This window comes from Hippocampus guttulatus, chromosome 9 (genome assembly GCF_054856545.1).
Source record: "Hippocampus guttulatus isolate MCC_2025c chromosome 9, RoL_Hgut_1.0, whole genome shotgun sequence".
NCBI classification, from domain to species: Eukaryota; Metazoa; Chordata; class Actinopteri; order Syngnathiformes; family Syngnathidae; genus Hippocampus; species Hippocampus guttulatus.
In genome coordinates, this window is record NC_141269.1 from 1,773,730 (window position 1) to 1,801,296 (window position 27,567).

General features: G+C 43.9%; 1 protein-coding gene across 4 annotated transcripts in view; it reads left to right on the forward strand.

Moving 5' to 3' along the window:
* Positions 1–18,080, forward strand: part of slit1b (slit homolog 1b (Drosophila)) — a 33,005-nt gene extending 14,925 nt beyond the window's left edge. The window contains exons 21-38 of one of the 4 annotated variants that reach the window (XM_086119233.1): positions 114–252; positions 323–391; positions 728–799; positions 906–977; positions 1,117–1,188; positions 1,773–1,936; positions 2,772–2,902; positions 3,129–3,223; positions 3,656–3,795; positions 3,889–3,982; positions 4,108–4,245; positions 4,516–4,732; positions 5,205–5,335; positions 5,600–5,754; positions 6,392–6,609; positions 6,708–6,825; positions 7,518–7,778; positions 17,427–18,079. In XM_086119233.1, coding sequence (XP_085975359.1) covers positions 114–252; positions 323–391; positions 728–799; positions 906–977; positions 1,117–1,188; positions 1,773–1,936; positions 2,772–2,902; positions 3,129–3,223; positions 3,656–3,795; positions 3,889–3,982; positions 4,108–4,245; positions 4,516–4,732; positions 5,205–5,335; positions 5,600–5,754; positions 6,392–6,609; positions 6,708–6,825; positions 7,518–7,778; positions 17,427–17,587 — 2,447 coding nt within the window. In that variant the 3' untranslated portion in view covers positions 17,588–18,079. Of the gene's footprint in view, positions 1–113; positions 253–322; positions 392–727; positions 800–905; positions 978–1,116; positions 1,189–1,772; positions 1,937–2,771; positions 2,903–3,128; positions 3,224–3,655; positions 3,983–4,107; positions 4,246–4,515; positions 4,733–5,204; positions 5,336–5,599; positions 5,755–6,391; positions 6,610–6,707; positions 6,826–7,517; positions 8,031–17,426 lie in introns of those variants that run through there. The other 3 variants (XM_086119232.1, XM_086119235.1, XM_086119234.1) reach the window with 3 other exon arrangements.
* The last annotated feature ends 9,487 nt before the right edge of the window (positions 18,081–27,567 follow it).

The following is a 27,567-nucleotide window of genomic DNA, read 5'->3' on the forward strand; positions in this document are numbered from 1 at the left end:
CAGCATTTGCGTTGCTTTTACTCCCTGTGGAGCCAACGCTCACTGAAAAGTAGTGAAAAGTAACGCTTACTTCCTGTGCAGCGAGTGTTGACTTCCTGTGTGGTTTGTCTCAGGCTCTCCAGCAGACTCCACCGGCTGCTCATTGGGCCCGCAATGTCCCAGCGGTTGCACGTGCATGGACACAGTGGTGCGCTGCAGCAACAAGCATCTGCGGGCGCTGCCCAGAGGACTTCCTCCAAACCTCACCGAACTGTGAGCGCCCGACTCGACTCTCGGCCCCTTCAAATTAAAACAGCAATTCATCATCAATTTCCCCTGGCAGATATCTGGACGGGAACCAGCTCACACGAGTCCCCAGCCAGCTCGGCAACTTTAAGAACCTGCAGCTAATGTGAGGAACAACATTCCACTTCCTGTTTTCACCCACAACACCCCGACTTTCTTTTTTCCTTCCTATCCACTTGACCCAATGATGTATTTCCAGGAGGTATAAAGACTAGGAGGTTTGACTTTTCCAAGACGCCCCAATTTCCCCCCCCCCCCTCTCTTCTTATTTCTGTTCACCTCCACGGCTTCCTGTCTGTCCGTTCCTTTTTTTCTCATTTCATTTCCCCTTCCTATGAAGGAGCCTCCAAGTTAACGTTATTGATCAGAATGTCCAGCAGGGGGAGCTGCAGGCTGCTTCCTTCTGCTGCAACTTTACACCTTGATTGTGTCGAATGTGCAGAGATTTGAGCAACAACAAAATCAGCTCCCTGTCCGATGATTCGTTCGCCAACATGAGCCAACTCACCACCCTGTGAGTGCTCACACACGCACACACAAATACAATATCTGACTCAAATAATGTTACGTCTGTATATCAATTCAAATCGATCCTTTGGATGTGTTGTTGTTGCCTGCAGGATCCTGAGTTATAACTCTTTACGTTGTATCCCTCCTCTGGCACTGGCTGGCTTGGGATCACTGAGGCTCCTGTTAGTACACGCGCGCGCGTGCACACACACACACACACACACATTCTGGTCCAACTGTATGAACACGCACAAACAGCACATACTGTACACACACACGCCGCCACGCAGCGAGTAAGTGTGTAAACCGCTTGCATTTCAGGTCTCTGCACGGCAACGACATCTCTGAGCTGCAGCATGGAATCTTCAACGACGTCATGTCGCTCTCGCACCTGTACGTACCTTAGTATTCGCACGCATGTGGTTGAATGTTATGTGTTATGTGTGTTTTTTGAGACGCGTTCCCGCCATCCGAAATAGTCCACTGAGGCGGAGTAGCGCCGTAGCGACCACGATATCGATCATCAGCGCGCACGTGACGAGTCAAAACGTGCAGCGCGATGACGATCGATAACAGGATTCGGCCGCGAGGCCTCTGTCTCTCCTCCGAGAGAATACATGCAAGGAAAGCCAAGGCGGGGAAGTGATGTCGTGAAGGCAAGCATAACAAGAGCAAGGGAGATGCGAAGGAAGCAAAGTGGGCAAAGTGAGGCGGGTAGAAAAGAAAAAAAAATGTGGACAGAAAGACGGAGGGAGGGAGGAAAAGAAAAAGTCGGGGCAAGAAGAGAATACGGCAACGGGCGGGGAAGTCGGAGAGGTTGAAGGATGAAAATGGGGGCATACATAGGTAATATGGAAGAAAGGAAGGACAAGACAGAGAGAGAAGGAAGGAAGGGCGGGAAAACAAATGGGCAAGTCGACAGCAAGTTGAATGCGCGTCTGGTCGCGATGTCTCCTTTTGATGACCTCATCGGCCAGCGCCATCGGCGCTAACCCGCTGTACTGCGACTGCCGCCTGCTGTGGCTGTCGGAGTGGCTGAAGAGCGGCTACAAGGAGCCCGGCATCGCGCGCTGCAGCGGACCGCCCGCCATGGAAGGCAAACTCCTGCTCACCACGCCCCCCGAACGCTTCCTCTGCCAGGGTGAGAGAGCGGCGCCGCCTGCTGCGCGCCGCGGCAATCGCGCATCGTTCATTCAATATGCGCAGCGACCAAAAGCGGTCCCGTTTTTGAGCAAAACAAACAAAAATCTAATGAGAGAATGAAGTTTAAATCTGTGGGTGGGTGGAGCAGGAGAAAAAGATGAATATTTATTTTTACAAGAATAAAATAAAAATACTGCTGAAGTCGTAATTTGTGAGGGGGAAAGAATAGAGGAGCATGGACTACTATGTTAAATTTAGGAGGAAAAATCTGTGCTATTATGTGAAAAAAAATATGAATTTGGTTGGAATATTGTGGGACGAAAAGATAAAAACATTCTGACAAAATATGGCAAAAAAGCTGATGAGAAGCAAGGAAATGAGATAATAAATGAATGCTGTCTAAATTTTGCATGACTAAAGTCATCATTTTGGTACTGAAAATATAAAAAAAGTAATTTTGTGGGACTACAGTCAATCATTTTGAGAAAAATGCAAAAATATGCAGAGTGGAAAATATATTGATTGCGGGAAGTAGTCATTTTGCCCCCCCCCCTCTAAAAAATCTAAATACTACGCATAAATGCATAGTATTTAATTTCACTCGACAAACGATGTGATAAAATGTACAAATATTTGGACCAAAAAAATTGTGATTGGAGTTAGACCTTCCTACAGCGAATAAAATTAAAATGAGAAAAATTACTTTCATCACACCACAGTCAAATGCCATTTCCAAGCAAAAATACTCCTTGAAGAAAGATGGCATTTTGGAAGGAAAAAACAAACAAACAACCAAACACTAAATTATGAGTGTCTCGTGTTTGTTTGTTCAGGTTCAGTTGAGGCCAGCGTGGTGGCCAAGTGCAACCCGTGCGCGTCGTCGCCTTGCCACAATCAAGGCCTGTGCCAGGGGAGCCACTCGCACCCGCAGCCGTACACGTGCACCTGCAATGATGGATTCACGGTAATAATCCCCCTGCCCCCATCACCCATCCTGCCGAACTGCAGAATCCAAAAAATGTTCCGTTCCTGTCATCTTCCTCCCTGAACCAGGAAGTAGCCTGCTAGCTAACAAACCAAAATGCATCACTCCCCAATCCGTCGTTCATTTTTGATTGTTGTTGTGATTAAAAAAACCAAAAAAATCTGCGATTGCAAGACAGTTGCCTCCGTTTGGGGTTTGTGTCCAGGGCCAACATTGCGAGACTCCAGTGGACGCCTGCTTTAGTAATCCTTGCATCAACGGGGGAACTTGTCTCGGTGACGAGCAGACAAGCGGCTTCAGGTACCAAAGACAGAGCGATGGAAACCAGGAGTCAAAACATTCAAGTTGCAATTTGGTGACATGTGATGTAACTATGAGAATGAAATGTTGTCATTTTTCATCCATCCGTTCTCCGCCCGAACTGCGTGTGGACGCCGGTCCGACAATCTTGAGTCACAACTCCTCTGCCTCGCACAACGGCAGTAAAAAAAAACAAACAAAAAACAAACCTTCTGCTTGCTATTCTTGAGTAAGTTGTGTCAGTTGAGTTGTTTCGCGTGCCTGCCGTAAAGCGCTAAATGGGTGATGTCACAGTTTTGACAGGCCTGCCAGCTAATGAGTCTCGCTCATCTGGCAGTTAGCGCGAGATGCTGCGCATGCCTCATTAGCATGTTTTTTTTCCCCCTTGTTGTTGTTGTGGGCGCGCACGGGCATGTGTGTGTGTGTGTGTAGTTGTGCGTGCGCACTGGGCTTCCACGGCGTCTACTGCGAGGTCAACGCCGACGATTGCCAGGACCACGGCTGCGAGAGCGGCGCCACCTGTGTGGACGGCGTGGGCAACTACACTTGCCTGTGCCCCCCCGGACGAGACGGTATGCGTGCGGTCGCTCGTGGCCCCGCCTCCGCCGCGCCCTCCTGGCGAATCGGCTTGCGTGACGTGCGTTGGGTTGCCTTTGGCCGCTTAGGTCTGTTTTGCCAGGAAGAGCAGGACGTCTGCGCGCCCGCTCGCGACCCCTGCAAGCATCAGGCCACCTGCGTCGGCACACCCACCGGACACAGGTGACACATGAACACGCTCCGCTTTCATACTCGCGCGTTTATTCTGGATTCTTTTGATCGCGATGCTGGTCCTGTACATCGTCGGAGTTCATTTGATGGGTGGTTATGTGCTCGGTTTGTGTGAGGTGCGTGTGCATCCCGGGTTGGGTGGGCCCGGACTGCGGCCTGGACTACGACGAGTGTGCGGACCACCGCTGTCAGAATGCGGCGCAGTGCGTGGACCACCTGGACGGATACACCTGCACGTGCCCGCGCGGATACACGTATGTACCGAACGATATGGACAAGGTGGAGGGGGGGGGGGGGGGGGAGTCATTTCAAAAAAGTGTCGTTATTCCAACACTTTTTATGAGAGAAAAAAGTTCAAATCAAAATTCAATGTCATTTGATGAAAGCTAGCTGGTGATATATTATTTAATTTCAATGATATATTGAAAAGATTCCAAGAATTTGTTTTTGCGGGGGGAGACCGAAAGGCCAATGCGATGAGAGGACGTCTTAGATTTTGCTTTTTGTTGCTTTTCCGCGTCCAGGGGCGATTTTTGCGAGGTGGCGTCGCCCTGCCAGCTGGCCCGTTGCCAGAACGGCGCCTCCTGCCTGGAGAAGGCGGGGGCGGCGCAGTGCCAGTGCCCGGCGGGCTTTGAGGGTCCCGCCTGCGAGAAGCTGGTCGGCGTCAACTTTGTCAACGGGGGCGCTTACGTCCAACTGCACGACGTCATGGACCTCCCCCGAGCCAACATCAGCATGCAGGTCAGCCGCCGGCGACGCTTCGTTGGTAACGCCCGGCGCGCGCAGAAGAAGAATATTCTCCCTCAAGGAATTTGTCATTTTGCCAAGAGAAAAAAAAGTCAATATTTTAAGAGAACAATGCTAAAAATATTCCAAGAATAAAATCGGACTGCACGGATATTTCATAGAATTTGTTGATTTTATCCGAGGGGGAAAAAGAGGCAAGAATCTGACCAGAATAACGTTTTTAAATTGCCACATTGATGCCGTAGCATCAAGAGAATATTTTCAGAGTAAAATTGTGAAATTGTGTACCACAAAAAAAAAAAAAAAAAAGCTATTTCAAGAGAATTTGGTAAAACAAAAGTACTCTTAGTGTGGATGGCAAAATGAGGGGGAAAAAAAGTTAAGAGTAAAAGTCACATGACCGCAAACGGGAGACATGGCCCCCCCCCCCCCCACCCCCAATAAATAAATGAAGCTGTTGTTTCAGGTGTCCACGGGGGATGAAAACGGCATTTTGTTGTTTAACGGCGATAAGGAACCCATCGCCGTGGAGCTTCATCAAGGTCACGTCAGGGTCACTTACGACCCCGGCAACCAGCCCGCCACCGCCATCTACAGGTGGGAACACGCCGTGAGCAAAAACACCAACGCGAGCTAGCCACCTAGCTAGCTTGACTCTTGACTTCTGCTCGATGTAGACCAAAGAAGAAAGACTGAATCATCTCGACGGTTCTGAAAAACGCAAAGCCTAAATTCACATGCGCATTCGGTTCGCTGAACACCGAATCGTTGCACATGTTTAGGAACAAACAGATGTACTTATTGGAAAAGTGCCTCCAGTCACATGCCTGGGATATTTTTTTTTGCGTTGGTTGCGCTCAGCTCAGAGACGGTGAACGACGGACTTTTCCACACGGTGGAGCTGCTGACCTTCGAGCGGACGCTCAACCTGTCGGTGGACGGAGGTCGAGCGGCCACGCTGGACGGGCGCCCACGTCGGCAGGCCGCCAGGATGGACGCGCCGCTCTACGTGGGAGGTCGTAACGCGCACACACACACACACACACACACGTATGATTAAAAACATGCAACAGCATTTTCGCCATTGTAAGAAAAGCCCAAATTGTTGTTTGTGTTTGGTTTTTAATCATTTGAGGTGAACATTTGTAAATGAAAGTCTGAACTAAAAAGTCGAACTGAAGGCCTGAAATGCTCTTTGAAATTTCCAAAATTGAAGTCCCTTGATCAGGGGTGTCAAAACTCATTTTTGTCACCGGCCACATTTTAGTTATCGTTTCCCTCGGAGGGCCGTTATGACTGAAACCAAATAAAAAAAGTCAATCATAGCAGTTTTTTCAACTATTGTTTAATGACTATTGTCATGTCTGACATCTGAGAATTTTCAATTTTGGTCGAGATTTTAGCAAACCTCACGCAAGTTGACATGCGTGATTTGCTTCCGCGGGCCCCATCGAATGACGTGGCGGGTCGCATCTGGCCCCCCGGGGCCTTGAGTTTGACACCATGCCCCAAATCGTTCAAATGAACGCGGAACTGTCACTCGTACATCAATTGGATTCGCAACTCTCACCCATTCAAGTTCGTTTTGTCCTCGGCGGCGCATGCCTCGTTGAATGTTTTTTGGGGGACGGGTGGTGTTTTTGCCGCGTTCAGGCCTTCCCGAGGAGGCGCTTCTTCCGGCCTCGCTGTCTTTGTCCTCCCGCGCCGTCAACGCGTCGGGCTTCCACGGCTGCATCCGGAACCTTTACATCAACCGCGAGCTTCAGGACTTCACGCGCGGGCACATGCAGGCGGGCGTGCTGCCGGGCTGCCGCGCTTGCCGGCGGCTCCTCTGCGTGCACGGCCTCTGCCGGCCAGAAGGGGGCGCGCAGGTCACACGCACCACGACGAATTGCGCTTTGACGCTAAGCGCATTGGATTTTTTTTTGTTGTTGTTGTTGTTGCTTAAATCGGTTTTGCCACATTTCAGGGAGTGCAGTGTGTGTGCCAATCGGGGTGGGCGGGGCCACACTGTGACCAGCCAATCACAGAAGGTCTCGACAAAGGAGGGGGCGCCGTCAACGCCACCGGAGCTACCGAAGCGCGAGGTTGGTCCAACGTGCTCATTTCGTCTTTGGCCCTCGTGAAAATGGGCCCGGTGTGATCGTCGAAGATTGCTTTTCATGTTCTTGAAAGTATGTCTGCTCACTTTGTTGAGTGGCCGACATTTTGAAATACACCTGTTCATTTGCAAATTGACTTTTTGAAAATGGATACGTTCAAGTCTCTAAAGACTAAATTGCCGTTTGCGGAAGCATGAGGTCGTTGCGGTGGTCTAAATTGTCTTGATGTCAAAATACAGGCAAAACGTTGATTAGATTCGTTCAAGAGGAAATCATTGTTTGTGTTTGCGGGAACAAATCCATCAGGTTGGGTTGAAGACTCTCATTTGTGTGACGTTTGCGGAAGTAGTCGCTGATGCCGGACTCGTGTGCGAGCGGCGCGGGATGGGTTCCCACTCGGTGACGACAAGGTTACCTTTAAATGGTCTTTGAGGTTTATACACCAAAAGACAAACGATTACATTTTTATGCTCGGTTCCTCGAAGACGCGAGTGTCTTTGATGTTTACAAATGATGTACGTTTGATTATCTGAAGACTCAATTTGTCTTTGCTGTTAAGTCTGTATGATCGGTTCATGGAGGACAAAATTGTCAACGTGAAGTAGATGCAAAAGTTTTTGTTAGATTCTAAATTCGAAGTCGACACGAATACTCTCGTGCCCCCCCCCCCCCTCCAGGTTTAGCGTGTTTGGGCGTTCCCGTGCGCGATTACCAGCGCCTCCAGCGGGGCGCGGTCTTGTGCCAGACCTCCAAGACCTTCTCCTGGGTGGAGTGCCAGGGCGGCTGCCAGCCGGAGGGGGTCTCGCCGGGGGCCCCCGGCCCCCCTTCCTGCTGCGCTCCCCTCAGGCTGCGGCGAAGGCGGATCAGCTTCCTGTGCGACGACGGAACGTCCGTGACGCAAGACGTGGAGAAGCCACTCGAGTGCGGTTGCAAAATGTGTGCGTAGTACACACACACACACACACACACACACACCGACAGTAACTCTTGTCTTTGAGTTACAAAAACATGTTCATGGAAGACAAAATTGTCTTCTGTGCTCCAGAAAACACGTGCGTGAATTCCATGTCTTCTAAGTTAACGAAAGCACGTCCCATGTTTTTTTTCTTCTTTTTTTGTACAAAACTCATTGAACTGTCTTTGATTGATGTCTTCCGAAAACAAATACATTCCCACATGTTCATTGATGACTGAAGTTGTCTTTCGTGTTTCTTCAAAGAGATGTTAGATCCATTGAGGACTCGAAAGTTTACGATGTTAACAGAAACGCATACGTTTAGGTCATCAAAGACCCCATTTGTTGGGATCGAACTGAAAACACGTTTGGGTATCACAGACCCGACCGACGTTGTCTCTGATGTTAACAAAACCACACGAGGTTCCTTCCAGATCAAATTGTCTTTGATGTTAATGGGAATGCATCCGGCCGTAAAAGTTTCTAAGTTGTCCTTCCTCTTGTTCACCTTTTCAGTCAGCGTCTTCATCCGTCGACATGTCGTCCGCCCGCAGCACATACGTTTTTTTTTTTTTTTCTTCTCAATTGATTTGACGATAATGCTGAGCACTCTCGAGATGCCCATCTCATGCGCACAGCGCGCGCGCACACACACACACGCTCGCACAATTACGGCAATCGGTCCGAGTGAGAACAGCGCATATGAGCAAGGATGAAGAGGAAGGGCGTGGCGCGTGGTCGGGGGGGCTGGGGGAGGACGAAGGGCGAATGGGGAGGGGGGGTCGCGGAGGGAGAAGGGTGGCGTGCGAGAGATGTGGGAAGGAATTGTTGGCGGGGAACCTCGCGAGACACCAACGAGACTCGAGCCGGGTGTGGGACCCGGGGGGGTGGGGGGGGGGCAAGTCCCTGACGGGGGCCGACTGCCCAGGATCGATCGAGGATGTGAAATGAGAACGAAGGGGGAAGGGATTTTTCTTTTCTTTTTAATAGGAGCGCCGCAGGCAACGCAAATAATTTGACAGCAAAACAACGTTTGGAAAAAGAGGAGGAGGGGAAAATGACAGCCAATCAGCACAAAGATTGCTTTCAAGCACACAGAAACCAAATTCCAGTTTTGGAATTTTGTGCCCAGAGAGAAATAAATACATACATACAGACACACACACATACATACTTTACAGGATTCTCTGCCGAGTGAGCTGATGAAATTTCTTTTAGGTGTTTGTAATTTCAGTCCACCCCCCCCCCCCTCACCTCCCAAAAGAGGAACTGAAATTTGTCTGAAAAAAGTATTTCAAAAACACTTCTTTAAAAAAACAAACAAACAAACAAAAAATACATTTTAAATTTTCAACTTTTGGGGACGATAACTTGTGGAGAAGTTTAAAAAAAAATGTAAATGTGTGTGTGTGTGTGTGTGTGTGTGTGTGTGTGTGTGTGTGTGTGTGTCTGACAGTGAATGAGAGTTAATTGAGGTGAGTCGCTGTGTGCATTCATTAACTATGGTGGGTCGGTGGAGGGCCTGCTGGGGGACACCATGGGGGTGGGGGTCGAACTCTGATCGGCCCGTTGACATCCGCACAGCGTGTGTGCGTACGTGAAAGGTCATGAAGTGTGTGTCGTCGCTTGAGTGCCGTTTAGCAACGACTGCCGCTGTTGCACTTATTTCGCCAAAACACACATAATTTGTTGACAATGTACTGTATATTAAGGCGTTTTTAGCCGAAAAAAACGACCATGTATAGTAAAGCATTTTTGGCTGGAAAAAAGCACCCATGTATAGTAAGGCGTTTTTAGCCCAAAAAAAGACCATGTATAGTAAGGCGTTTTTCGACGAAAATAACCAACCGTGTGCAGTAAGGCGTTTTTAGCCGAAAAAAACGACCATGTATAGTAAGGCGTTTTTAGCCGGAAAAAACGACCATGTATAGTAAGGCGTTTTTCGACGAAAATAACCAACCGTGTGCAGTAAGGCGTTTTTAGCCGAAAAAAACGACCATGTATAGTAAGGCGTTTTTAGCCGGAAAAAACGACCATGTATAGTAAGGCCTTTTCAGACGAAAAAAATGACCATGTATAGTAAGGTGTTTTTAGCCGAAAAAAACCGACCATTTATAGGAGGGCATTTTTAGCCGAAAAAAACGACCATGTATAGTAAGGCGTTTTTAGCCGGAAAAAAACTACCATGTATATATATAGTAAGGCGTTTTTGACCGAAAAAAACGACCATGTATAGTAAGGCGTTTTTGGACGAAATTTTTAGCCGAAAAAAAAACAACCATGTAAAGTAAGGCGTTTTTAGCCGAAAAAAAAAGACCATGTATAGTAAGGTATTTTTGGCCGAAAAAAATGACCATGTATAGTAAGGTATTTTTGGCCCAAAAAAACGACCATGTATAGTAAGGTATTTTTGGCCCAAAAAAACGACCATGTATATTAAGGCGTTTTTAGCCGGGAAAAAAAACGGTGCAAATGGTTTTCTTGATTGGCTGTCAGCCGGGTGAGGGTGCCCCCTCCCCTCTGCCGATGGCCCGAAGACAGCCGGGGGAGGCTCCAGCACCCCCCTCCCCCCGACCCCAACCCTTGTGAGGACAAGGGGATGAGAAAATGGAAGATAGGGTGGACGGACAACACCCATGCCAGCAAGAAGAGAACACGCAAGCGCGACAGGCCGGAGCTGGATTTGAACCCTGGGCCTCTGCGTTCGCACTCCAACGCACTAACCAGTGGGGCACGGAGCCAGCCCAGCGGTACACTCAAATGTATAAATGACAGCATAAAACACCTTTTTTTTTTTTTTTTAATTAAAAAAAATAAAAGATCAACACAAGACATTAACAGTCATGATACTCTTAATTCTCTCTGTGTTGTCATTTCTTGCTCTTGTGCAGCTTTCTTGGCTTCGATCTTCTCCACCAGTTCCTGTCGGAGAAAGGGGATATGTCATCTGACCAACTCAATCACAACAGGACATTTCTACCAATTCAAGTGGAAGGGTTGTTGTCATTGGGTGCCAAAGTTTGGCAAAAAACTAAGGCATTTTTAGCACGCAATGACAAAGTTTGGCACCCAATGACAACAACCCTTCCACTTGAATAGGTAGAAATGTCCTTTTGTAAATGAAATGTCATCAGCCATCTAAGTCACAACAGGACATTTGCGTTTTTGGCCAAAAAAAACGACCACGTATAGTAAGGCGTTTTTAGCCGAAAAAAACGACCATGTATGGTAAGAGTTTTTAGCCGAAAAAAAAAAGACCATGGATAGTAAGTCGTTTTTAGCCGAAAAAAACCGACCATGTATAGTAAGGTGTTTTTGGCCAAAAAACCCCCCACCATGTATAGTAAGGCGTTTTTAGTCAAAAAAAAAAAGACCATGTATAGTAATGCATTTTTGGCCAAAAAACCCCCACCAAGTATAGTAAGGCGTTTTTAGCCCCCCCAAAAAAAACGACCATGTATAGTAAGGAATTTTTAGCCCCAAAAAACGACCATGTATAGTAAGGAATTTTTGGCCGAAAAACAACGACCATGTATAGCACGGCGTTTTTGGCCCAAAAAAACGACCAGGTATAGTAAGGCGTTATTAGCTGAAAAAATCGACCATGTTATAGTAAGGCGTTTTTGAGCCGAAAAAAACGACATAGTATAGTATGGTGTTTTTGAGCCGAAAAAAACGACATAGTATAGTATGGTGTTTTTGAGCCGAAAAAAAACGACATAGTATAGTAAGGCGTTTTGGAGCCGAAAAAAACGACATAGTATAGTAAGGCGTTTTTGAGCCGAAAAAAACGACATAGTATACTATGTCGTTTTTGAGCCGAAAAAAACCCGACATAGTATAGTAAGGCGTTTTTGAGCCGAAAAAAACGACATAGTATAGTAAGAAGTTTTTGAGCCGAAAAAAACGACATAGTACTATGTCGTTTTTGAGCCGAAAAAAAACGACATAGTATAGTAAGGCGTTTTTGAGCCGAAAAAAACGACATAGTATAGTAAGGCGTTTTTGAGCCGAAAAAAACGACATAGTATAGTAAGGCGTTTTTGAGCCGAAAAAAACCGACATAGTATAGTAAGGCGTTTTTGGCCCGAAAAAATTGACCTAGTATATATAGTAAGGCGTTTTTGGCCCGAAATAAACGACATACTATAGTAAGAAGTTTTTGAGCCGAAAAAAACGACATAGATATAGTAAGGCGTTTTTGGCCCGAAAAAAACGACATAGTATAGTAAGGCGTTTTTGAGCCGAAAAAAACGACATAGTATAGTAAGGCGTTTTTGAGCCGAAAAAAACGACATAGTATGGTTAGGCGTTTTTGAGCCGAAAAAAACGACATAGTATGGTTAGGCGTTTTTGAGCCGAAAAAAACCACATAGTATAGTAAGGCGTTTTTGAGCCGGAAAAAACGACATAGTATGGTTAGGCGTTTTTGAGCCGAAAAAAACGACATAGTATAGTAAGGCGTTTTTGAGCCGAAAAAAACGACATGGTATACTATGTCGTTTTTGAGCCGAAAAAAAAACGACATAGTATAGTAAGGCGTTTTTGAGCCGAAAAAAACGACATAGTATATAGTAAGGCGTTTTTGAGGCGAAAAAAACGACATAGTTATAGTAAGGCGTTTTTGAGCCGAAAAAAACGACATAGTATAGTAAGGCGTTTTTGAGCCGAAAACAAAAACGACCATGTATAGTAAGGAATTTTTGGCCAAAAAACAACGACCATGTATAGCACGGCGTTTTTGGCCCAAAAAAACGACCATGTATAGTAAGTCATTTTTGGTCGAAAAAAAAAACGACCATGTATAGTAAGGCATTTTTAGCCCAAAAAAACTACCAGGTATAGTAAGGCGTTTTTAGCCGAAAAAAACGACCATGTATAGTAAGGCATTTTTAGCCCAAAAAAACTACCAGGTATAGTAAGGCGTTATTAGCTGAAAAAATCGACCATGTTATAGTAAGGCGTTTTTGAGCCGAAAAAAACGACATAGTATAGTAAGGCGTTTTTGAGCCGAAAAAAACGACATAGTATAGTAAGGCGTTTTTGAGCCGAAAAAAACGACATAGTATAGTAAGGCGTTTTTGAGCTGAAAAAAACGACATAGTATAGTAAGGCGTTTTTGAGCCGAAAAAAACGACATAGTATAGTAAGGCGTTTTTGAGCCGAAAAAAACGACATAGTATAGTAAGGCGTTTTTGAGCCGAAAAAAACGACAGTATATAAGGCGTTTTTGAGGCGAAAAAAACGACATAGTATAGTATGGTGTTTTTGAGCCGAAAAAAAACGACATAGTATAGTAAGGCGTTTTTGAGCCGAAAAAAACGACATAGTATAGTAAGGCGTTTTTGAGCCGAAAAAAACGACATAGTATAGTAAGGCGTTTTTGAGCCGAAAAACCCCCACATAGTATACTATGTCGTTTTTGAGCCGGAAAAAAACGACATAGTATAGTAAGGCGTTTTTGAGCCGAAAAAAACGACAGTATAGTAAGGCGTTTTTGGCCCGAAAAAATTGACCTAGTATATATAGTAAGGCGTTTTTGGCCCGAAAAAAACGACATAGTATAGTAAGAAGTTTTTGAGCCGAAAAAAACGACATAGATATAGTAAGGCGTTTTTGGCCCGAAAAAAACGACATAGTATAGTAAGGCGTTTTTGAGCCGAAAAAAACGACATAGTATAGTAAGGCGTTTTTGAGCCGAAAAAAACGACATAGTATGGTTAGGCGTTTTTGAGCCGAAAAAAACGACATAGTATGGTTAGGCGTTTTTGAGCCGAAAAAAACCACATAGTATAGTAAGGCGTTTTTGAGCCGGAAAAAACGACATAGTATGGTTAGGCGTTTTTGAGCCGAAAAAAACGACATAGTATAGTAAGGCGTTTTTGAGCCGAAAAAAACGACATGGTATACTATGTCGTTTTTGAGCCGAAAAAAAACCGACATAGTATAGTAAGGCGTTTTTGAGCCGAAAAAAACGACATAGTATAGTAAGGCGTTTTTGAGGCGAAAAAAACGACATAGTTATAGTAAGGCGTTTTTGAGCCGAAAAAAACGACATAGTATAGTAAGGCGTTTTTGAGCCGAAAACAAAAACGACCATGTATAGTAAGGAATTTTTGGCCAAGAAACAACGACCATGTATAGCACGGCATTTTTAGCCCAAAAAAACTACCAGGTATAGTAAGGCGTTATTAGCTGAAAAAATCGACCATGTATAGTAAGGCGTTTTTAGCCGAAAAAAACGACCATGTATAGTAAGGCATTTTTAGCCCAAAAAAACTACCAGGTATAGTAAGGCGTTATTAGCTGAAAAAATCGACCATGTTATAGTAAGGCGTTTTTGAGCCGAAAAAAACGACATAGTATAGTAAGGCGTTTTTGAGCCGAAAAAAACGACATAGTATAGTAAGCCGTTTTTGAGCCGAAAAAAACGACATAGTATAGTAAGGCGTTTTTGAGCCGAAAAAACCCCACATAGTATACTATGTCGTTTTTGAGCCGGAAAAAAACGACATAGTATAGTAAGGCGTTTTTGAGCCGAAAAAAACGACAGTATAGTAAGGCGTTTCTGGCCCGAAAAAAACGACATAGTATAGTAAGGCGTTTTTGGCCCGAAAAAAACGACATAGTATACTATGTCGTTTTTGAGCCGAAAAAAACGACAGATATAGTAAGGCGTTTTTGAGCCGAAAAAAACGACATAGATATAGTAAGGCGTTTTTGGCCCGAAAAAAACGACATAGTATATATAGTAAGGCGTTTTTGAGCCGAAAACAACGACATAGTATAGTAAGGCGTTTTTGAGCCGAAAAAAACGACATAGTATCCTCTTAAAACCTCTTAATAATAATAATAATAATAATACATTTTATTTATAAGCGCCTTTCAAGACACCCAAGGACACTTTACAATAACAAAAAACACAAAGCAATACGGGTTGAGCAGCGGCAGCCAAAACGCGCCAGGGTTCACTCAACCCGAAGGTCAGAAAGAAACCACAGGGGAAGGAGAGAGGGAAAAAAAAACACGCTCGAACTACCCTCATTTTGAGGATAATTTGAGTGAGGCAAAAAAAAATGCACAAGCATATGACAGTTACAACAGGTCACAAGACATAAACAATGAAGACGGTGAATCAAGGGAATGTATGAGGGAGGGGGTGATGGTGGGGGACTAGCTTCCGTGCATATTTTCATCAGGGGAAGGTCGAGATAGCAGATGTTGTTTTGGTAGCAGGCTGCCCAAGAATTTAAGCCTTACTATACATCGTCGTTTTTTTGGGCCTAACAATGCCTTACTATTCATGGTCGTTTTTTTCGGCCAACGATGGGTTACTGTACATCGTCGTTTTTTTTCGGCCAAAAATGCCTCACTATACATGGTCGTTCTTTTTCGGCCAAAAATGCCTTACTATACATGGTTGTTTTTTTGGGGCTAAAAATGCCTTACTATACATGGTCGGGGTTTTTTCGGCTAAAAACGCCGTGCTGTACATGGTCGTTTTTTTCGGCCAAAACCGCCTTAACATGGTCGGTTTTTTTTTCGGCCAAAAACGTCTTACTATACATTGTCGTTTTTTTTCAGCTAAAAACGCCTTACTATACATGGTAATTTTTTTTGGGCTAAAAACGCTTTACTACATATGGTCTAAAAACTCCTAAAAACTCCTTACTATATACATGGTCGTTTTTTTCGGCTAAAACCGGCTTACAAGACATGGTCGTTTTTTTATCAAAAAACTTCTTACTATTATACATGGTCATTTTTTTGGGGCTAAAAACGCCGTACTATACATGGTCGTTTTTTTCAGCTAAAAACGGCTTACGGGACATGGTCGTTTTTTTTTTTTTGGTCAAAAAACGATTTACTATACATGGTCGTTTTTTTTTGTCAAAAAACGGCTTCCTATACATGGTCGTTTTTTTCGGCTAAAAACACCTTACTATACGTGGTCCTTTTTTTTCCGTCTAAAAACGCCTTACTATACATGGCCATTTTTTTCAGCTAAAAACGCCTTACTATACATGGTCTTTTTTTTTTCGGCTAAAAACACCTTAACATACATGGTCATTTTTTTTCGGCTAAAAACGCGTTACTACACATGGTAGTTTTTTTCGGCTAAAAACGCCTTACTGTTCATGGACGTTTTTTTCGGCTAAAAACGCCTTACTATACATGGTCGGGGTTTTTTTGTCCAAAAACGCCTTACTATACATGGTCGTTTTTTTTGGTCAAAACACGCCTTCCTATACATGGTCGTTTTTTTCGGCTAAAAACACCTTACTATACATGGTCATTTTTTTTCGGCTAAAAACGCGTTACTACACATGGTAGTTTTTTTCGGCTAAAAACGCCTTACTGTTCATGGACGTTTTTTTCGGCTAAAAACGCCTTACTATACATGGTCGGGTTTTTTTTGTCCAAAAACGCCTTACTATACATGGTCGTTTTTTTTGGTCAAAACACGCCTTCCTATACATGGTCGTTTTTTTCGGCTAAAAACACCTTACTATACGTGGTCGTTTTTTTTCCGTCTAAAAACGCCTTATTAAACATGGTCGTTTCTTTCAGCTAAAACGCCTTACTATACATGGTCGGGTTTTTTTTGTCCAAAAACGCCTTCCTATACATGGTCGTTTTTTTTGGTCAAAACACGCCTTCCTATACATGGTCGTTTTTTTCATCTAAAAACGGCTTACTATACGTGGTCTTTTTTTCGGCTAAAAACACCTTACTATACATGGTCGTTTTTTTCGGCTAAAAACACCTTTCTATACATGGTCGTTTTTCCTTTTTTTGTTAAAATCTCTTACTCTTCATGGTCGTTTTTTTCGGCTCAAAACACCATACTACATCTGGTCGTTTTTTTCGTCTTAAAAGCCCTTACTATACATTGTCGTTTTTTTCGTCTAAAAACGGCTCATCGTTCACTTCAAAGAGCCTCTTTGTACCGGCTCGTTCGCGACCGACACATCACTTGTGAAAATGTAGGTGATTGAACAGTCAGAGGTGCTGCCAAAAAGAACCCTTTCTGCACTGAAATACAATGAAATTAATTTTGATTCCGTTTGCTGCAATACAAACCGGATACTTCATACTTGACCATAAAGTTAATGTAAAACTTAGTACCTCAATTCAAAAACAAAATCTGACGTTGAAAAAAAACGTTTTGTATTTGTAAGACTGAATATGAAAATAAACAGAATATAACTTTCAGTGAGGATCAAATACAGTTTCAAAGAAAAAAAAGTCTATCGTTTCAAATTCAGATTGTACAATTTAGATTCAGTTATTCAATATCATTCAGAGTAAAATATACAAATCCATCCATTTTCCGAGCCACTGACCTTCAATTCACGTAATTCAAATTCAGTATAAACTATTTAAAAGTTATTCACGTTTAGTTTTTGGTGGCAAATATTTCGCCCCACAGCGTCACACCTAGTTTAGTTTTGGTTGTAAAGTGTCTTAGAGTGTCTTGAAAGACGCTTATAAATGAAATGTATTATTATTATTATTATTATTATTATTATCAGAAATTTCAGGGGTTATTTTTACTGACCATTCATTGTTCATGACATGTACAAATGTTTGTTTTCCCTACACACTGTCCATTCTTGTTTTCTTACAGTTCTTACAGCCGCTGTGAGACCTAACAGCCTAACATCTTGGGCCTCAGACCAGGAAATTGATGTCACAATCAAAAGATGGCTACATCTGGCTCCTGATCGGGATGGTGACGGGAAGGAGAGCATGAGAAGAAAAGAGGACATGGAGAGCGCAACAATTTGATGGACAGAAAAATACCGTTCAAGAGTAAGCTGCATCCCAATTTGGGCTTTGTGTTCACTGTTAAATAAAGAAAAGTGCATTTTTCCAGTGTATGCATACCTGTCCATACGGTTTAGCCATAGTTCATACGGATTTTGTGGTGAATCTTACGTATATGGCCGTATCGCACAAATCATACGGATTCTGAACATTTCCGCCCCCCCCCCCCTCTAACGGGTAGTTCCGTTTGCTTTTGCCCAGAATGGTGCTAGTCTACTCGAATGCTTTCATTTCCAGTAACTTTCCAGTAAATCACGTGGTTCCTAGTTGAAAACGTGGTTCCTAGTTGGTTCCTAGTTGAAACCTGAGTGCTGAATGGCTATTTTTTTCTGTGTTTTCAATATTTGGAGTAGGTGAAAAAAGTAACGCAGGAATACAACTCTGAACACAGTAATGCCACTAAGTAGAATGATGATTAGACATTAACCAGACATTTTATTATGGAGATCTACAATAAATATCATTGAAAATGTTGTGGGGTTTTTTCTGCCGTTATTTTGACATATAAAATGCTTTGGTATGTTATAAGGATTTTTTGCTCTTTATAAGGATTTTTTTGGTAGTTTATACAGGTTGGCGCTCCGAAAGGTTTACAGGTATGTGTATGTGGAGTTATATGTGCGGTTCACAAATTATGACAATAATAATATTTTATATATATATATAGTCGTTTTTGAGACTTTTTTTTAAATGTAGGTTAAATATGGCTCATGAAAGATGTGGCTTAGTTGAGGTTGAATTCAGGCTGATATCAGGAACCTGTTCTGGCCCAGCGTCGGGCCGGAGTAGGGCCAGATATTGTTTTACAATGCGGCTCAGATCTGGGCCGAATGCGGCCCACATCATGGATGCCAGACGTGGGCCACTGCAGGACCGTCATTCATTGAGGTATGTGGGCCGAGTGTAGGTATGTGGGCCAGAGCTGGGCCAGACCAATTTTGCTGACTGGGAAGTTAGATAGATAGATAGCCAGCTAGCTTCGTAGCTCGATAGCTAATCAACCCACACACACACACACACACACACACACACACACGCTAGCTCGATCGATGGATAGCTAGTTAGCTTGGCAGCTAGACACATTTTTTTTCTTAAATCAAACTATTTCATATTTGCATATACAATATTTACATATTATTTTCTAATTTTAACACCAATATATTATGTTTTAACTTCAAGGCGAGATTAAACAGTTTTAATGTAATAGTTGACCATCCAGTGGCCCCTTCCCACTGAGAATGTGCGCAAATGAACACACCCCCCCACCCTCCGCAATCCATACACTATAGGTATGCAGTATATATACAGTAGTCAGAAGTGTTTTCCATATGATGTATGTTGCAGTATACGTGGAGCGCGGCGAGTTCTTTCGGAGCCCCAGGCGCTGAGAGAAAATAAATATTTGATGGGAGGATGACCTACTTGTTTGAATACTTCCTCTGCCCTCTAAACTTATTTGTCTTTTTGTGGCCAGCGTCTTCCCTGCTCGCGGCTCCGACGGGCGATCTAGCGCAATCGTCACGCACGCGCACAAACGTGACCTACAGCAGAAAAAAAAATGCTAAAGTGCAATAAAGAAAGACATTTTTACCATGACAATCTTGGTGACCAACGCAATAAAATTTGTTTGACAAGAAGCATTATTATCCGATATTTAAACAAGCCGTGTGTCGATTTGAGTCGCTTGCTCGACGTAAATTTGGAGATGGAAACCAGCTTCCCTTTGATTGGTTAGTTGTGTTGGCTACGTCTGGTTATTTATCTTCTAATTCAACGGGGTCCCTGGCGAAATTGTGACCGCCCATGGTGCACACTTGAGACGGCCACGGAAGCGCCACAAGTTAAACCATCCGTATACTGTACCGAAGAAGAATTTTCAAGTGCTTTGCACATTGCTTGAGTTTTTTCTGAATTTTCACCTGTAGCATTTGAGAACTGATATCCGTACGTTCTAATCGCAGCAACATAAAAAAAGATTATTTTAAATTCCAATGGAACCCCGCAATTCAGCACATGCCATCCATCCATCCATTTTCCACCGCTTATCCGGGGTCAGGTCGCAGGAGTGGTAGCTTTAGGAGGGAAGCCCAGACTTCCCTCTCCCCAGCCACTTCTTCGAGCTCTTCCCGGCGGATCCCGAGGCGTTCCCAGGCCAGCTGGGTGACATAGTCTCTCCAGCATGTCCTGGGTCGTCCCCGGGGTCTCCTGCCAGTGAGACATGCCCACCAGAGAGGCGTTCGGGAGGCATCCTAATCAGATGCCCGAGCCACCTCATCTGGCTCTTCTCGAAAAACCAAGTAAAAAAGAAAATTTAAAAAGGTTTTGGGTTTTTTTGGGGCAAAAAACTAATTTTGAACAAAAGCCGCTGGAAATTGATGGGCTTCCCGTAGTGAGCTCATGAAACAGAAGAAAGAATTTGTGACAATCAAGTTGGACACGCAATATTTTGACAACCAAATTTATTAGAAGAATAGTGGTTTTGAAAAGAAGGTTCTAGCATCCAGTGAATACTACCTTTGACACGACATCACGGCTGAAATGTGAAACGTTACTTTTTTTTTTCTTCTGCTTCATCTTTTTCTTAGCAAATTGAAGAGAGAGAGAACATAATAAGTTTTTATACATGCACAAAGACAGATCTAATCAGCAAAAAAAAAAAGGAACGGAAAAAAAGATCAAATCCGCATCCGACTTTTTTTTCTCCTTGTCTCCAAAATAAAGACAATTTAAAAAAAAAATCACAAACATGATGAGACGTTTTATTGTCGTCCAATCAGATTTCAGCATCCAAACAGACAGGAAAAGAAACAGTGCAGTCAATCGACCAATCAGAAATCAATCAACCGATCGGAAATCAGCGCTACTGAACAGTGACGTTAAGTGCTCATGTACACTCGGAATAGAAGCCTACAAGTCACAAAAAAGAGGTACAAAACAAATTAAAAACCTTATTGTACATAAATAAAAGTATGTGAGAAAAAACATTTCTTTACTTTTTTTTTTCTCGTGAAACTGTAAACAGCATCGAAAGAAAGGAAGAAAGAAGAGGTCCTTTTTGGGTTGTTGTTGTTTTTTGAGGGGTGGAACCTGTGTGTATGTGAGTTTTTGCGGCTGTGTGTGCATCTGTGAGGTACAGTGTGGAAGGGGTGCTTGGGTGTCCTGAGCATCGGCACAGCGCCCCCTGGGGCCATCTGGGCGGAAGGAATGAGGTATTTTATATATGTATATGTATATATACAGTATATATATACTGTATATATCGTCAAACCCAAAACGACAAGAACAAGAAGGAAACAAAACACACCAAAAGCCGCCAGAATTGGAAAAATCAAGAAAAGGCAGACATTGCTCTACGCTTTCGACGCATTAGCGACGATAATGGGAGCGTAGCAGGAATGTCAGAAGTAGTTCCAAGTGTTTGTTAAATATTTCCTTTTGACTGTCAGGTACAAAACAAACAAAAACACGCAGTTAACCCGAATCCAACACTGTTCTGATTTGTATGTGAAGTGCAGAAGCCGTGACTATCAAAATGACGAGCTGGCGCGTGCCCGCGATTTAGTGAGTTGAGCTAGCTGCGCCGCTCGTGTGAAATGCTTCCCGTCACAGTCCCACTGTTGTGATCGCAACTTGAGGAAGATTTCAGGAGAAAAAAAAAAAAATCAACAGCAAGATCTGTAAGTAGAAAGCCAAGACAGCAAATCAAAAGAAAAACAACCAACGCGGACGTCGCTAGCTTCTTCAGATATGCAAAAGCGCGGTGGGAATGTCGCAATTAGTAGCTTGAAACGTTTGGATGGGAAAACAAAGACATCGCCGAGCTTGTGAAATATTTTGACTGTTAGCTACAGAAACACACACAAAGAGTTAGCGTGGCGGCGCTAATCTGACGGCAGTTGGATCCAACAAGAATTTCAACTACCGTCATTGCGCTTTCAACAACGGGGGGGAATCAAAGAGTGACTTGGGTTTTCTCCAAAAAGTTTGAACTCTAAAGAGACCGATGGTCAAAATTTTCAGAAAAGATCCTCCGTAAATGGAGAGCAAATGCAATTTTATAAAATTGTCCAGAAAAAAAAAAAAACCACCCCCCCACACAGTTTTTGACTTTTGCGTACCTGAACAAAGTATCAGAGGGTCCCTGAGGGATTCTGGGTATTGTGTGTTTCATGATCGCGACACTTCTGTCGAATTACGCAAAAATCCAGACAGGCGGGCGTCGGTTAAAAAAAAAGGGGAAAACCCATTCGAAGTTTTGCACACGTAAACGTCACGTACGTACGCAGGAAGAAAAATGATTGCAAAAGAACAAAAATAGTCAACGGCGAGGGATTGTTTCTGATGGCGTGACGTATTCCCGACGTTGTTCTCTCTCCGACAAAAAGGGGCTGTTGTTTATTTACATTGGCATGCAAAAATATCGCTGGACCTTCGCTTGGCGGTGGTCCAACAGCCGTTAAAAACACACACACACACACAAAACATTCACCCCCCCCCCCCAAAAAAAATGTAAGCTCAGCCTGAGGAAAAACGAGGCTCCGAGGGTAAAGCATTTTTATATACAAGCGTCCTCAAGCCGCCTTGTGTCACATCATAAATTTTTTTTTAAAAATTTAAACAAAATAAAACTCCGTGAAGCCCCGATGCCACTGAAGGTCCAACAATTGCGACCGTCAGCAAATGTAGAAAAAAAAAATGCTCGTTCACGTCAGATTTCGTCAGGTGGCAAATGTTCATTAGCGCTTTTTCTTGTCGTCCTTGTGACGAAAAAAGTACGGGCGAACGTCTGGCGAGAACGCCTTTGAAACTACTCGCAATCGTTCGCCGCTTGGCGAAATGGGGGCTTTCGTATTTTTTTTAAAAGAGGAACCATAGCGACTGGACACGGAGACGCAAACGTGCTGCGCGGGAACTGTCGGAATGTTTTCCCTGAATCATCACCGGGAAAGGCACCACCCTCTCCCGCTTCAAGATAAAACTTTAGTCTTCGGACATTAGACATATTTTCTATGTACAAAGTGTGTCAAGACTTGCGTGTGTGTGTGTGTGTGTGTGTGTGTGCGCGCGCGCGAGAGAGAGGTTAGTTGTGTTTACATTCACTTGACGCAGATCAAGAGGTATCGAGTATGCCAAAAAAGGAATGTGCACGTTCAATCTCAAACATGGCGAGCGGGATTCATCTCCGACGGGAAAACCTGCGACGCGGGGACGTCGAGACGAGGGAGGGGAAAGGAGAGCAAATCGGGCGAATGAGCGAGTGGCGAAGATGAGTTGGGAAGGCGTCGCGGCGAGAAAGTGAATCTTTCTGTGTGTCGGCGTCATATTTTCGGCGCCGTTTTGTTCTCAACTCGGGCACCGAAAAGCTCAAGAACAAGTCGCACGACAAGATGAAGTGAGATTCTCACACTGACATTTTTTTTTCTCTGAGGTACTGTATTTAGTTTTTCTTCTTCTATTACTTTCATTTATTCGTTGCACATTTTAAAAAAAAAAACAAATAAGAAAGCCCTCGTTGAGCCGTTCCCAAATGTCGCTTCGTAAGTTTTTGGTCTTGGGGAGCAGCTTTCCTACCGTCTGACATTTGGGAATTTTGCACGAGGCGAGGTGTGAAGTCGGACATTTGAGGGTGTACAATCGTGGCAGTTCATAAAGCACTGGAAGAGGTTTTGGCTAGAAAACAACAAAACAAAAACCTGATGGGAGAAGCGAGAAGGCTTCATCGAGATTCGAGTGGAAACGTCCAACGAGCTTGGCAGCGACAAACAACGGCAATGGCCGAAACCTTGAGCGAACAAGCTGAGGTGACGTGTTGTTGAGCAGAGCTGTCAATCAAAAGAAAAACCCCGCTGAAATGAAAATAGTGGAAAGGGAAGGACGGCGTTTCCCTTTTCGCCATCGCATAAACGGTTGATCGGATCGGAAAAAAAAAAGTGGCAGAGTGGGCGGATGTTTCCTGAGCGACAAGATTTTGGGGGCTGAGGTAGCGGGAGAGACGACCGCCATCTTGGGGGGGGGGGGGGGGGATCATGTGGAAAGGTTGCCATGGCAATGCACTCAGAAAACCATTTCCTCCAGGTGGGCTATTTCCATCACTCCCTAGGTGGACTTCTCCAGCTCTTTTATTTTATTTGTTGCGGTCAGCGTAGGATTGGCCGGATTTGACCACCCATTCCCACTTTGCCCCTGGAGAAGGGAGAAAATCTCCAGCACGTTGCCCCTACGCCTTCCTGAACAACGAAACCCACAACAAAGCTCCAAACCTAAAATCTGACCCGGTCCAACCCAAGGCAATGTTTGAAATGTGCACCAGCGACACCTACAGGACTCTGGCGGAACGGCAATAGGAAAGTCAATCGCTTTTATCCCAGACGCAAGATAAACTCCTACACCCGAACCCAAACGCCTCCGATCCCGCCGAAACCCTAACCGACAGTTAAAGCAAAAGACTACACACCCCGGTTCAAATTCAAAGTTTTTGTGCTGTAAAAAGTGGAGACCAAGATAAAAAAATACATCCAAATTCAAAAGTTATTCCAACATCATCATGGCCGATCGGCTCTACAACTCAATTAATGTTCCAATATATTTTCAAGATAAACAACAGAGATGATGTGGCCAGCAGAAAAAATTAAGTAAAATCACCAGTCTAAAAAGAAAATGATCAATTATTGGCCATAAAACCAAATCGCAGTCGATCGTAAACGCAAAGCCGGCAGGCTTCTGCCGGAAAAAAAAAAGTCACCAGGAAAAGCCTACTAGAACAACTGAGCTTTCATTGTTGTTTATCGGAGGCACGTTGATGGTGGGGCAGGTGGGTGCCGACTCCCATTTTAAAACAAGTGAACGTGAATTCCAAACAGAGGCACGACTCTGGAATGCCGGCCACATGATTTCACTTCGTCTCTTGAAAAGATAAAAACAACTCAATCATGATGATTTATCAGGCAATGATTTATCTTGGTCATGTTTTTTCTTGTTTTTGTTTTTTTTACATCACAAAAACTTTGGCATTTGAACAAGTGTCGACTTCTTGTCGACACTGCGAAAACCTTTGAGAGAAGTTGGCTGAAGCGGCGGCTGCGTTTGGCCATTTAAGCTACGCATTTAGCTTCCGAGAACGCTCACTCAATCGCTTTGACATTTTCCCCGAGCGTCCGCCCGGGTTTGAGAGGCTCTATTAGCTTCAAACAAGCCCCTTGATTGTTAGTTATTAAGACGTTCTGAGAAGTGGCACAGAACCAAGCGGCAAAAAGGACAAAACATTAACTTGGCGGCGGCTTCTCGCGACGTCCTCATTCGTCGCGTGGCGTTTCTTTGAAGCAACTGCGACTTCCGTGTTTTTTCCGGCATATGAGCAACTCCAAATTTCGAGTTGCAACACTGAGCTCGACTAAAAGAGATGCAGCCTTGTTTGTTGGGTCAAGGTTTAGAATGACTAACGTCGACGCGAATTTCCGTTCGCACCTCTATGGCGTTTCACAATACATGCGAGCATTAAGCTAGCGGACTTTCATGGCATGATTTGGTGTTTAAATACACCATGTTTTACTTCGTCCTCGGTGTCAGTTTCACGGGAAACTTTGACCGAGACTAACGGGCGAGTCTTCATTTCGTTTCGCCAAAGTGAAGTTATATAACAATAGCCCAAGAAGGATGGTCTATCGAGCTTGCGGATTTTCACCAATCTCGGTCAAGAACGTATGCTCGCGATAAATGGGGGAGGAGGGCAGCGTCCATTTTTTCAAAAAAAAAAATCTTTTTTTGGGGTGGGGACAATGGGTGGTCAACGTCCACTTTTGCAAATTGTGGAAATGAGGAGGAGGAAGAAAGAGATGTTCACAGAGGCAATGCCGACCAACCGAGCAAACGCGCCCACCACCTTCGAATCGAGACGCGCAATTAAACGTCTGAATCCGCCCACTCAACATATGGCTACCTGACGAGTGTGTGTGTGTGTGCGTGTGTGTGTGTGCTCAAGGGAATACGACGGCGTGTATTCACAGCAAACCTGACTTTTCCAAACTTGGATCAAGAATATTTTTTTTCCTCAACAAGAAAAAGGAAAACAACAACACGGACAAGAAAGGGAGGAAGGGTCTTTCAAAAAGAGCTTAAAAATCTGTAAAGGAGCGGCACTCAAAGTCCTGATTCTTCATGGTTTGCGTGTGTGTTGCTATTGTACAATCAGCTGCTTCGATAAAGTGGTCAGACCTGAGGTATCCACGACAACCACAAGAGGAAACAACCACAACTGGCGCGGACAAGATGGCAGCTGCCAACGTGGCATCTGTGAGGTTCGCGCAGTTTGGGGTGTTTTTTTTTTTTCTGGCAGTCTTGGGAGACAGAAACATCAAAAAATACCAAACAAAATGATTTTGCTAAGTACGCACGACATAAAAACGTCCTATTTTCCCGTCTGGCGTCCCGTCTCGGATTCCTCGGGTAAGAAAGTCCGGCCAACAAAAAGCGAGAGTTAGATTTCGGCACCCTGAGGGTGAAACCCGAGCACTGAAACCCAAAAAGTCTTTTGAGGCGTCCCGCAAGGATCTGTGCCGCGACTTCTCCAATGTTGTCTTGCGAGTATGTTTGAAGAAGAAAGATATTAACGAGGTAGGGTGGCAAATATTGGTCAGTCAGACACTTGACACCTTGCCCACAGCGAGAGGGAGGTGACTTGAAAGAAAAAAAGAACAGAAAAAAAACCAGCGCGAGAGGTGGGAAAAAAAAGAGGTTTCCCGTCGCTAGGATACAGCAAAGTACGAGGCACGGCAAAGAAGTCCTTCTAGTGAGATTGAGGTAAAACGTGTGGTCCATATATTATATGTCATATTCTATTCATATCATCTATAAATACGTCCATCTGCTTCAGGTAGTTACGTGTGTGCGCGGCGCTTTTTTTTTTTCCCCTCTCCGACTGACAAATATTGCTTCCCCCCATCCCGCTGGCTGCATCCTGAGACGTTTCCAGAACCGAAGGCTTCCGTTCACTTCTACATTCAACATGAGAGCCAGAGTGTGGTGGACAAGTACATTGATCCTGCTATCATATAGTGTGTCACGTAGCGTGAGGAGGACATTGTTGTTGTTGTTGTGACCGTGGACGGTTGAAAAAGAAGGCCGGACAACATCAAAAGAAATGGCATGCACCCCCCCGGTCCTATACGGGGTCCCGCAAGAGCAATTAACAGTCAACAGAGGCCGGAGGTCTTTTTTTCTTTTTTCCGTTGCTTTTTTTTTGGGGAGGGGGGGGGGTCATTTTGAGGAAGAACAGCGTAAACGTTCGGATTAAGGTCAAATTTAGTTTTTTAAACTAATGCTTTTTGATATCTTAACTATTAACTATTGTTAATTCAATCACTGCCAGCCCAGTTTTTTTTAAAAAAATGGATGTTTGACGTCTGTAGCCGTCATTGGCAGTGAGTGAGTTCATATGAAATAAACAGCTCCTGAAAGATTTAAGCAATTGGTACAAACTCGCTGGAAAAACAATCCTTCTGTTTTATTTGAGGAACAATGACAATATACCTTCAGAATAAAATGTTAAAATATTTAGAGTTTTTCAGCAGATGAAAAACGGTTTTGGTCCATTTTTATTGTTTTTTTTTTTTCACTTGGGCTGTTTTAACACCTTATTATTGTACTTTGCCATTTTTGTCAACTTTTCTCAGTGACATACTTTAGTATTTGCCAGTCATTTTACTGGTCATTTCATTTAATACTCATTTTCTGGGTACATTTTAATTAAATTTAATGTACGGTTTAATTTGTGGTTGCACTACAAATTATTTTTGCACATTGCTGTTGCATTAATGTGTTTTAAACAATCAAACAAACAAACAAAAAAGTGTTAAGTGCTGCTTGTTTTTCAATGCAAAAATCTGTGCTTTAAGTGCCAATTATGTTTTTGTTTTTTGTTTTTTTTTGTAAAGCAAAACTTCATG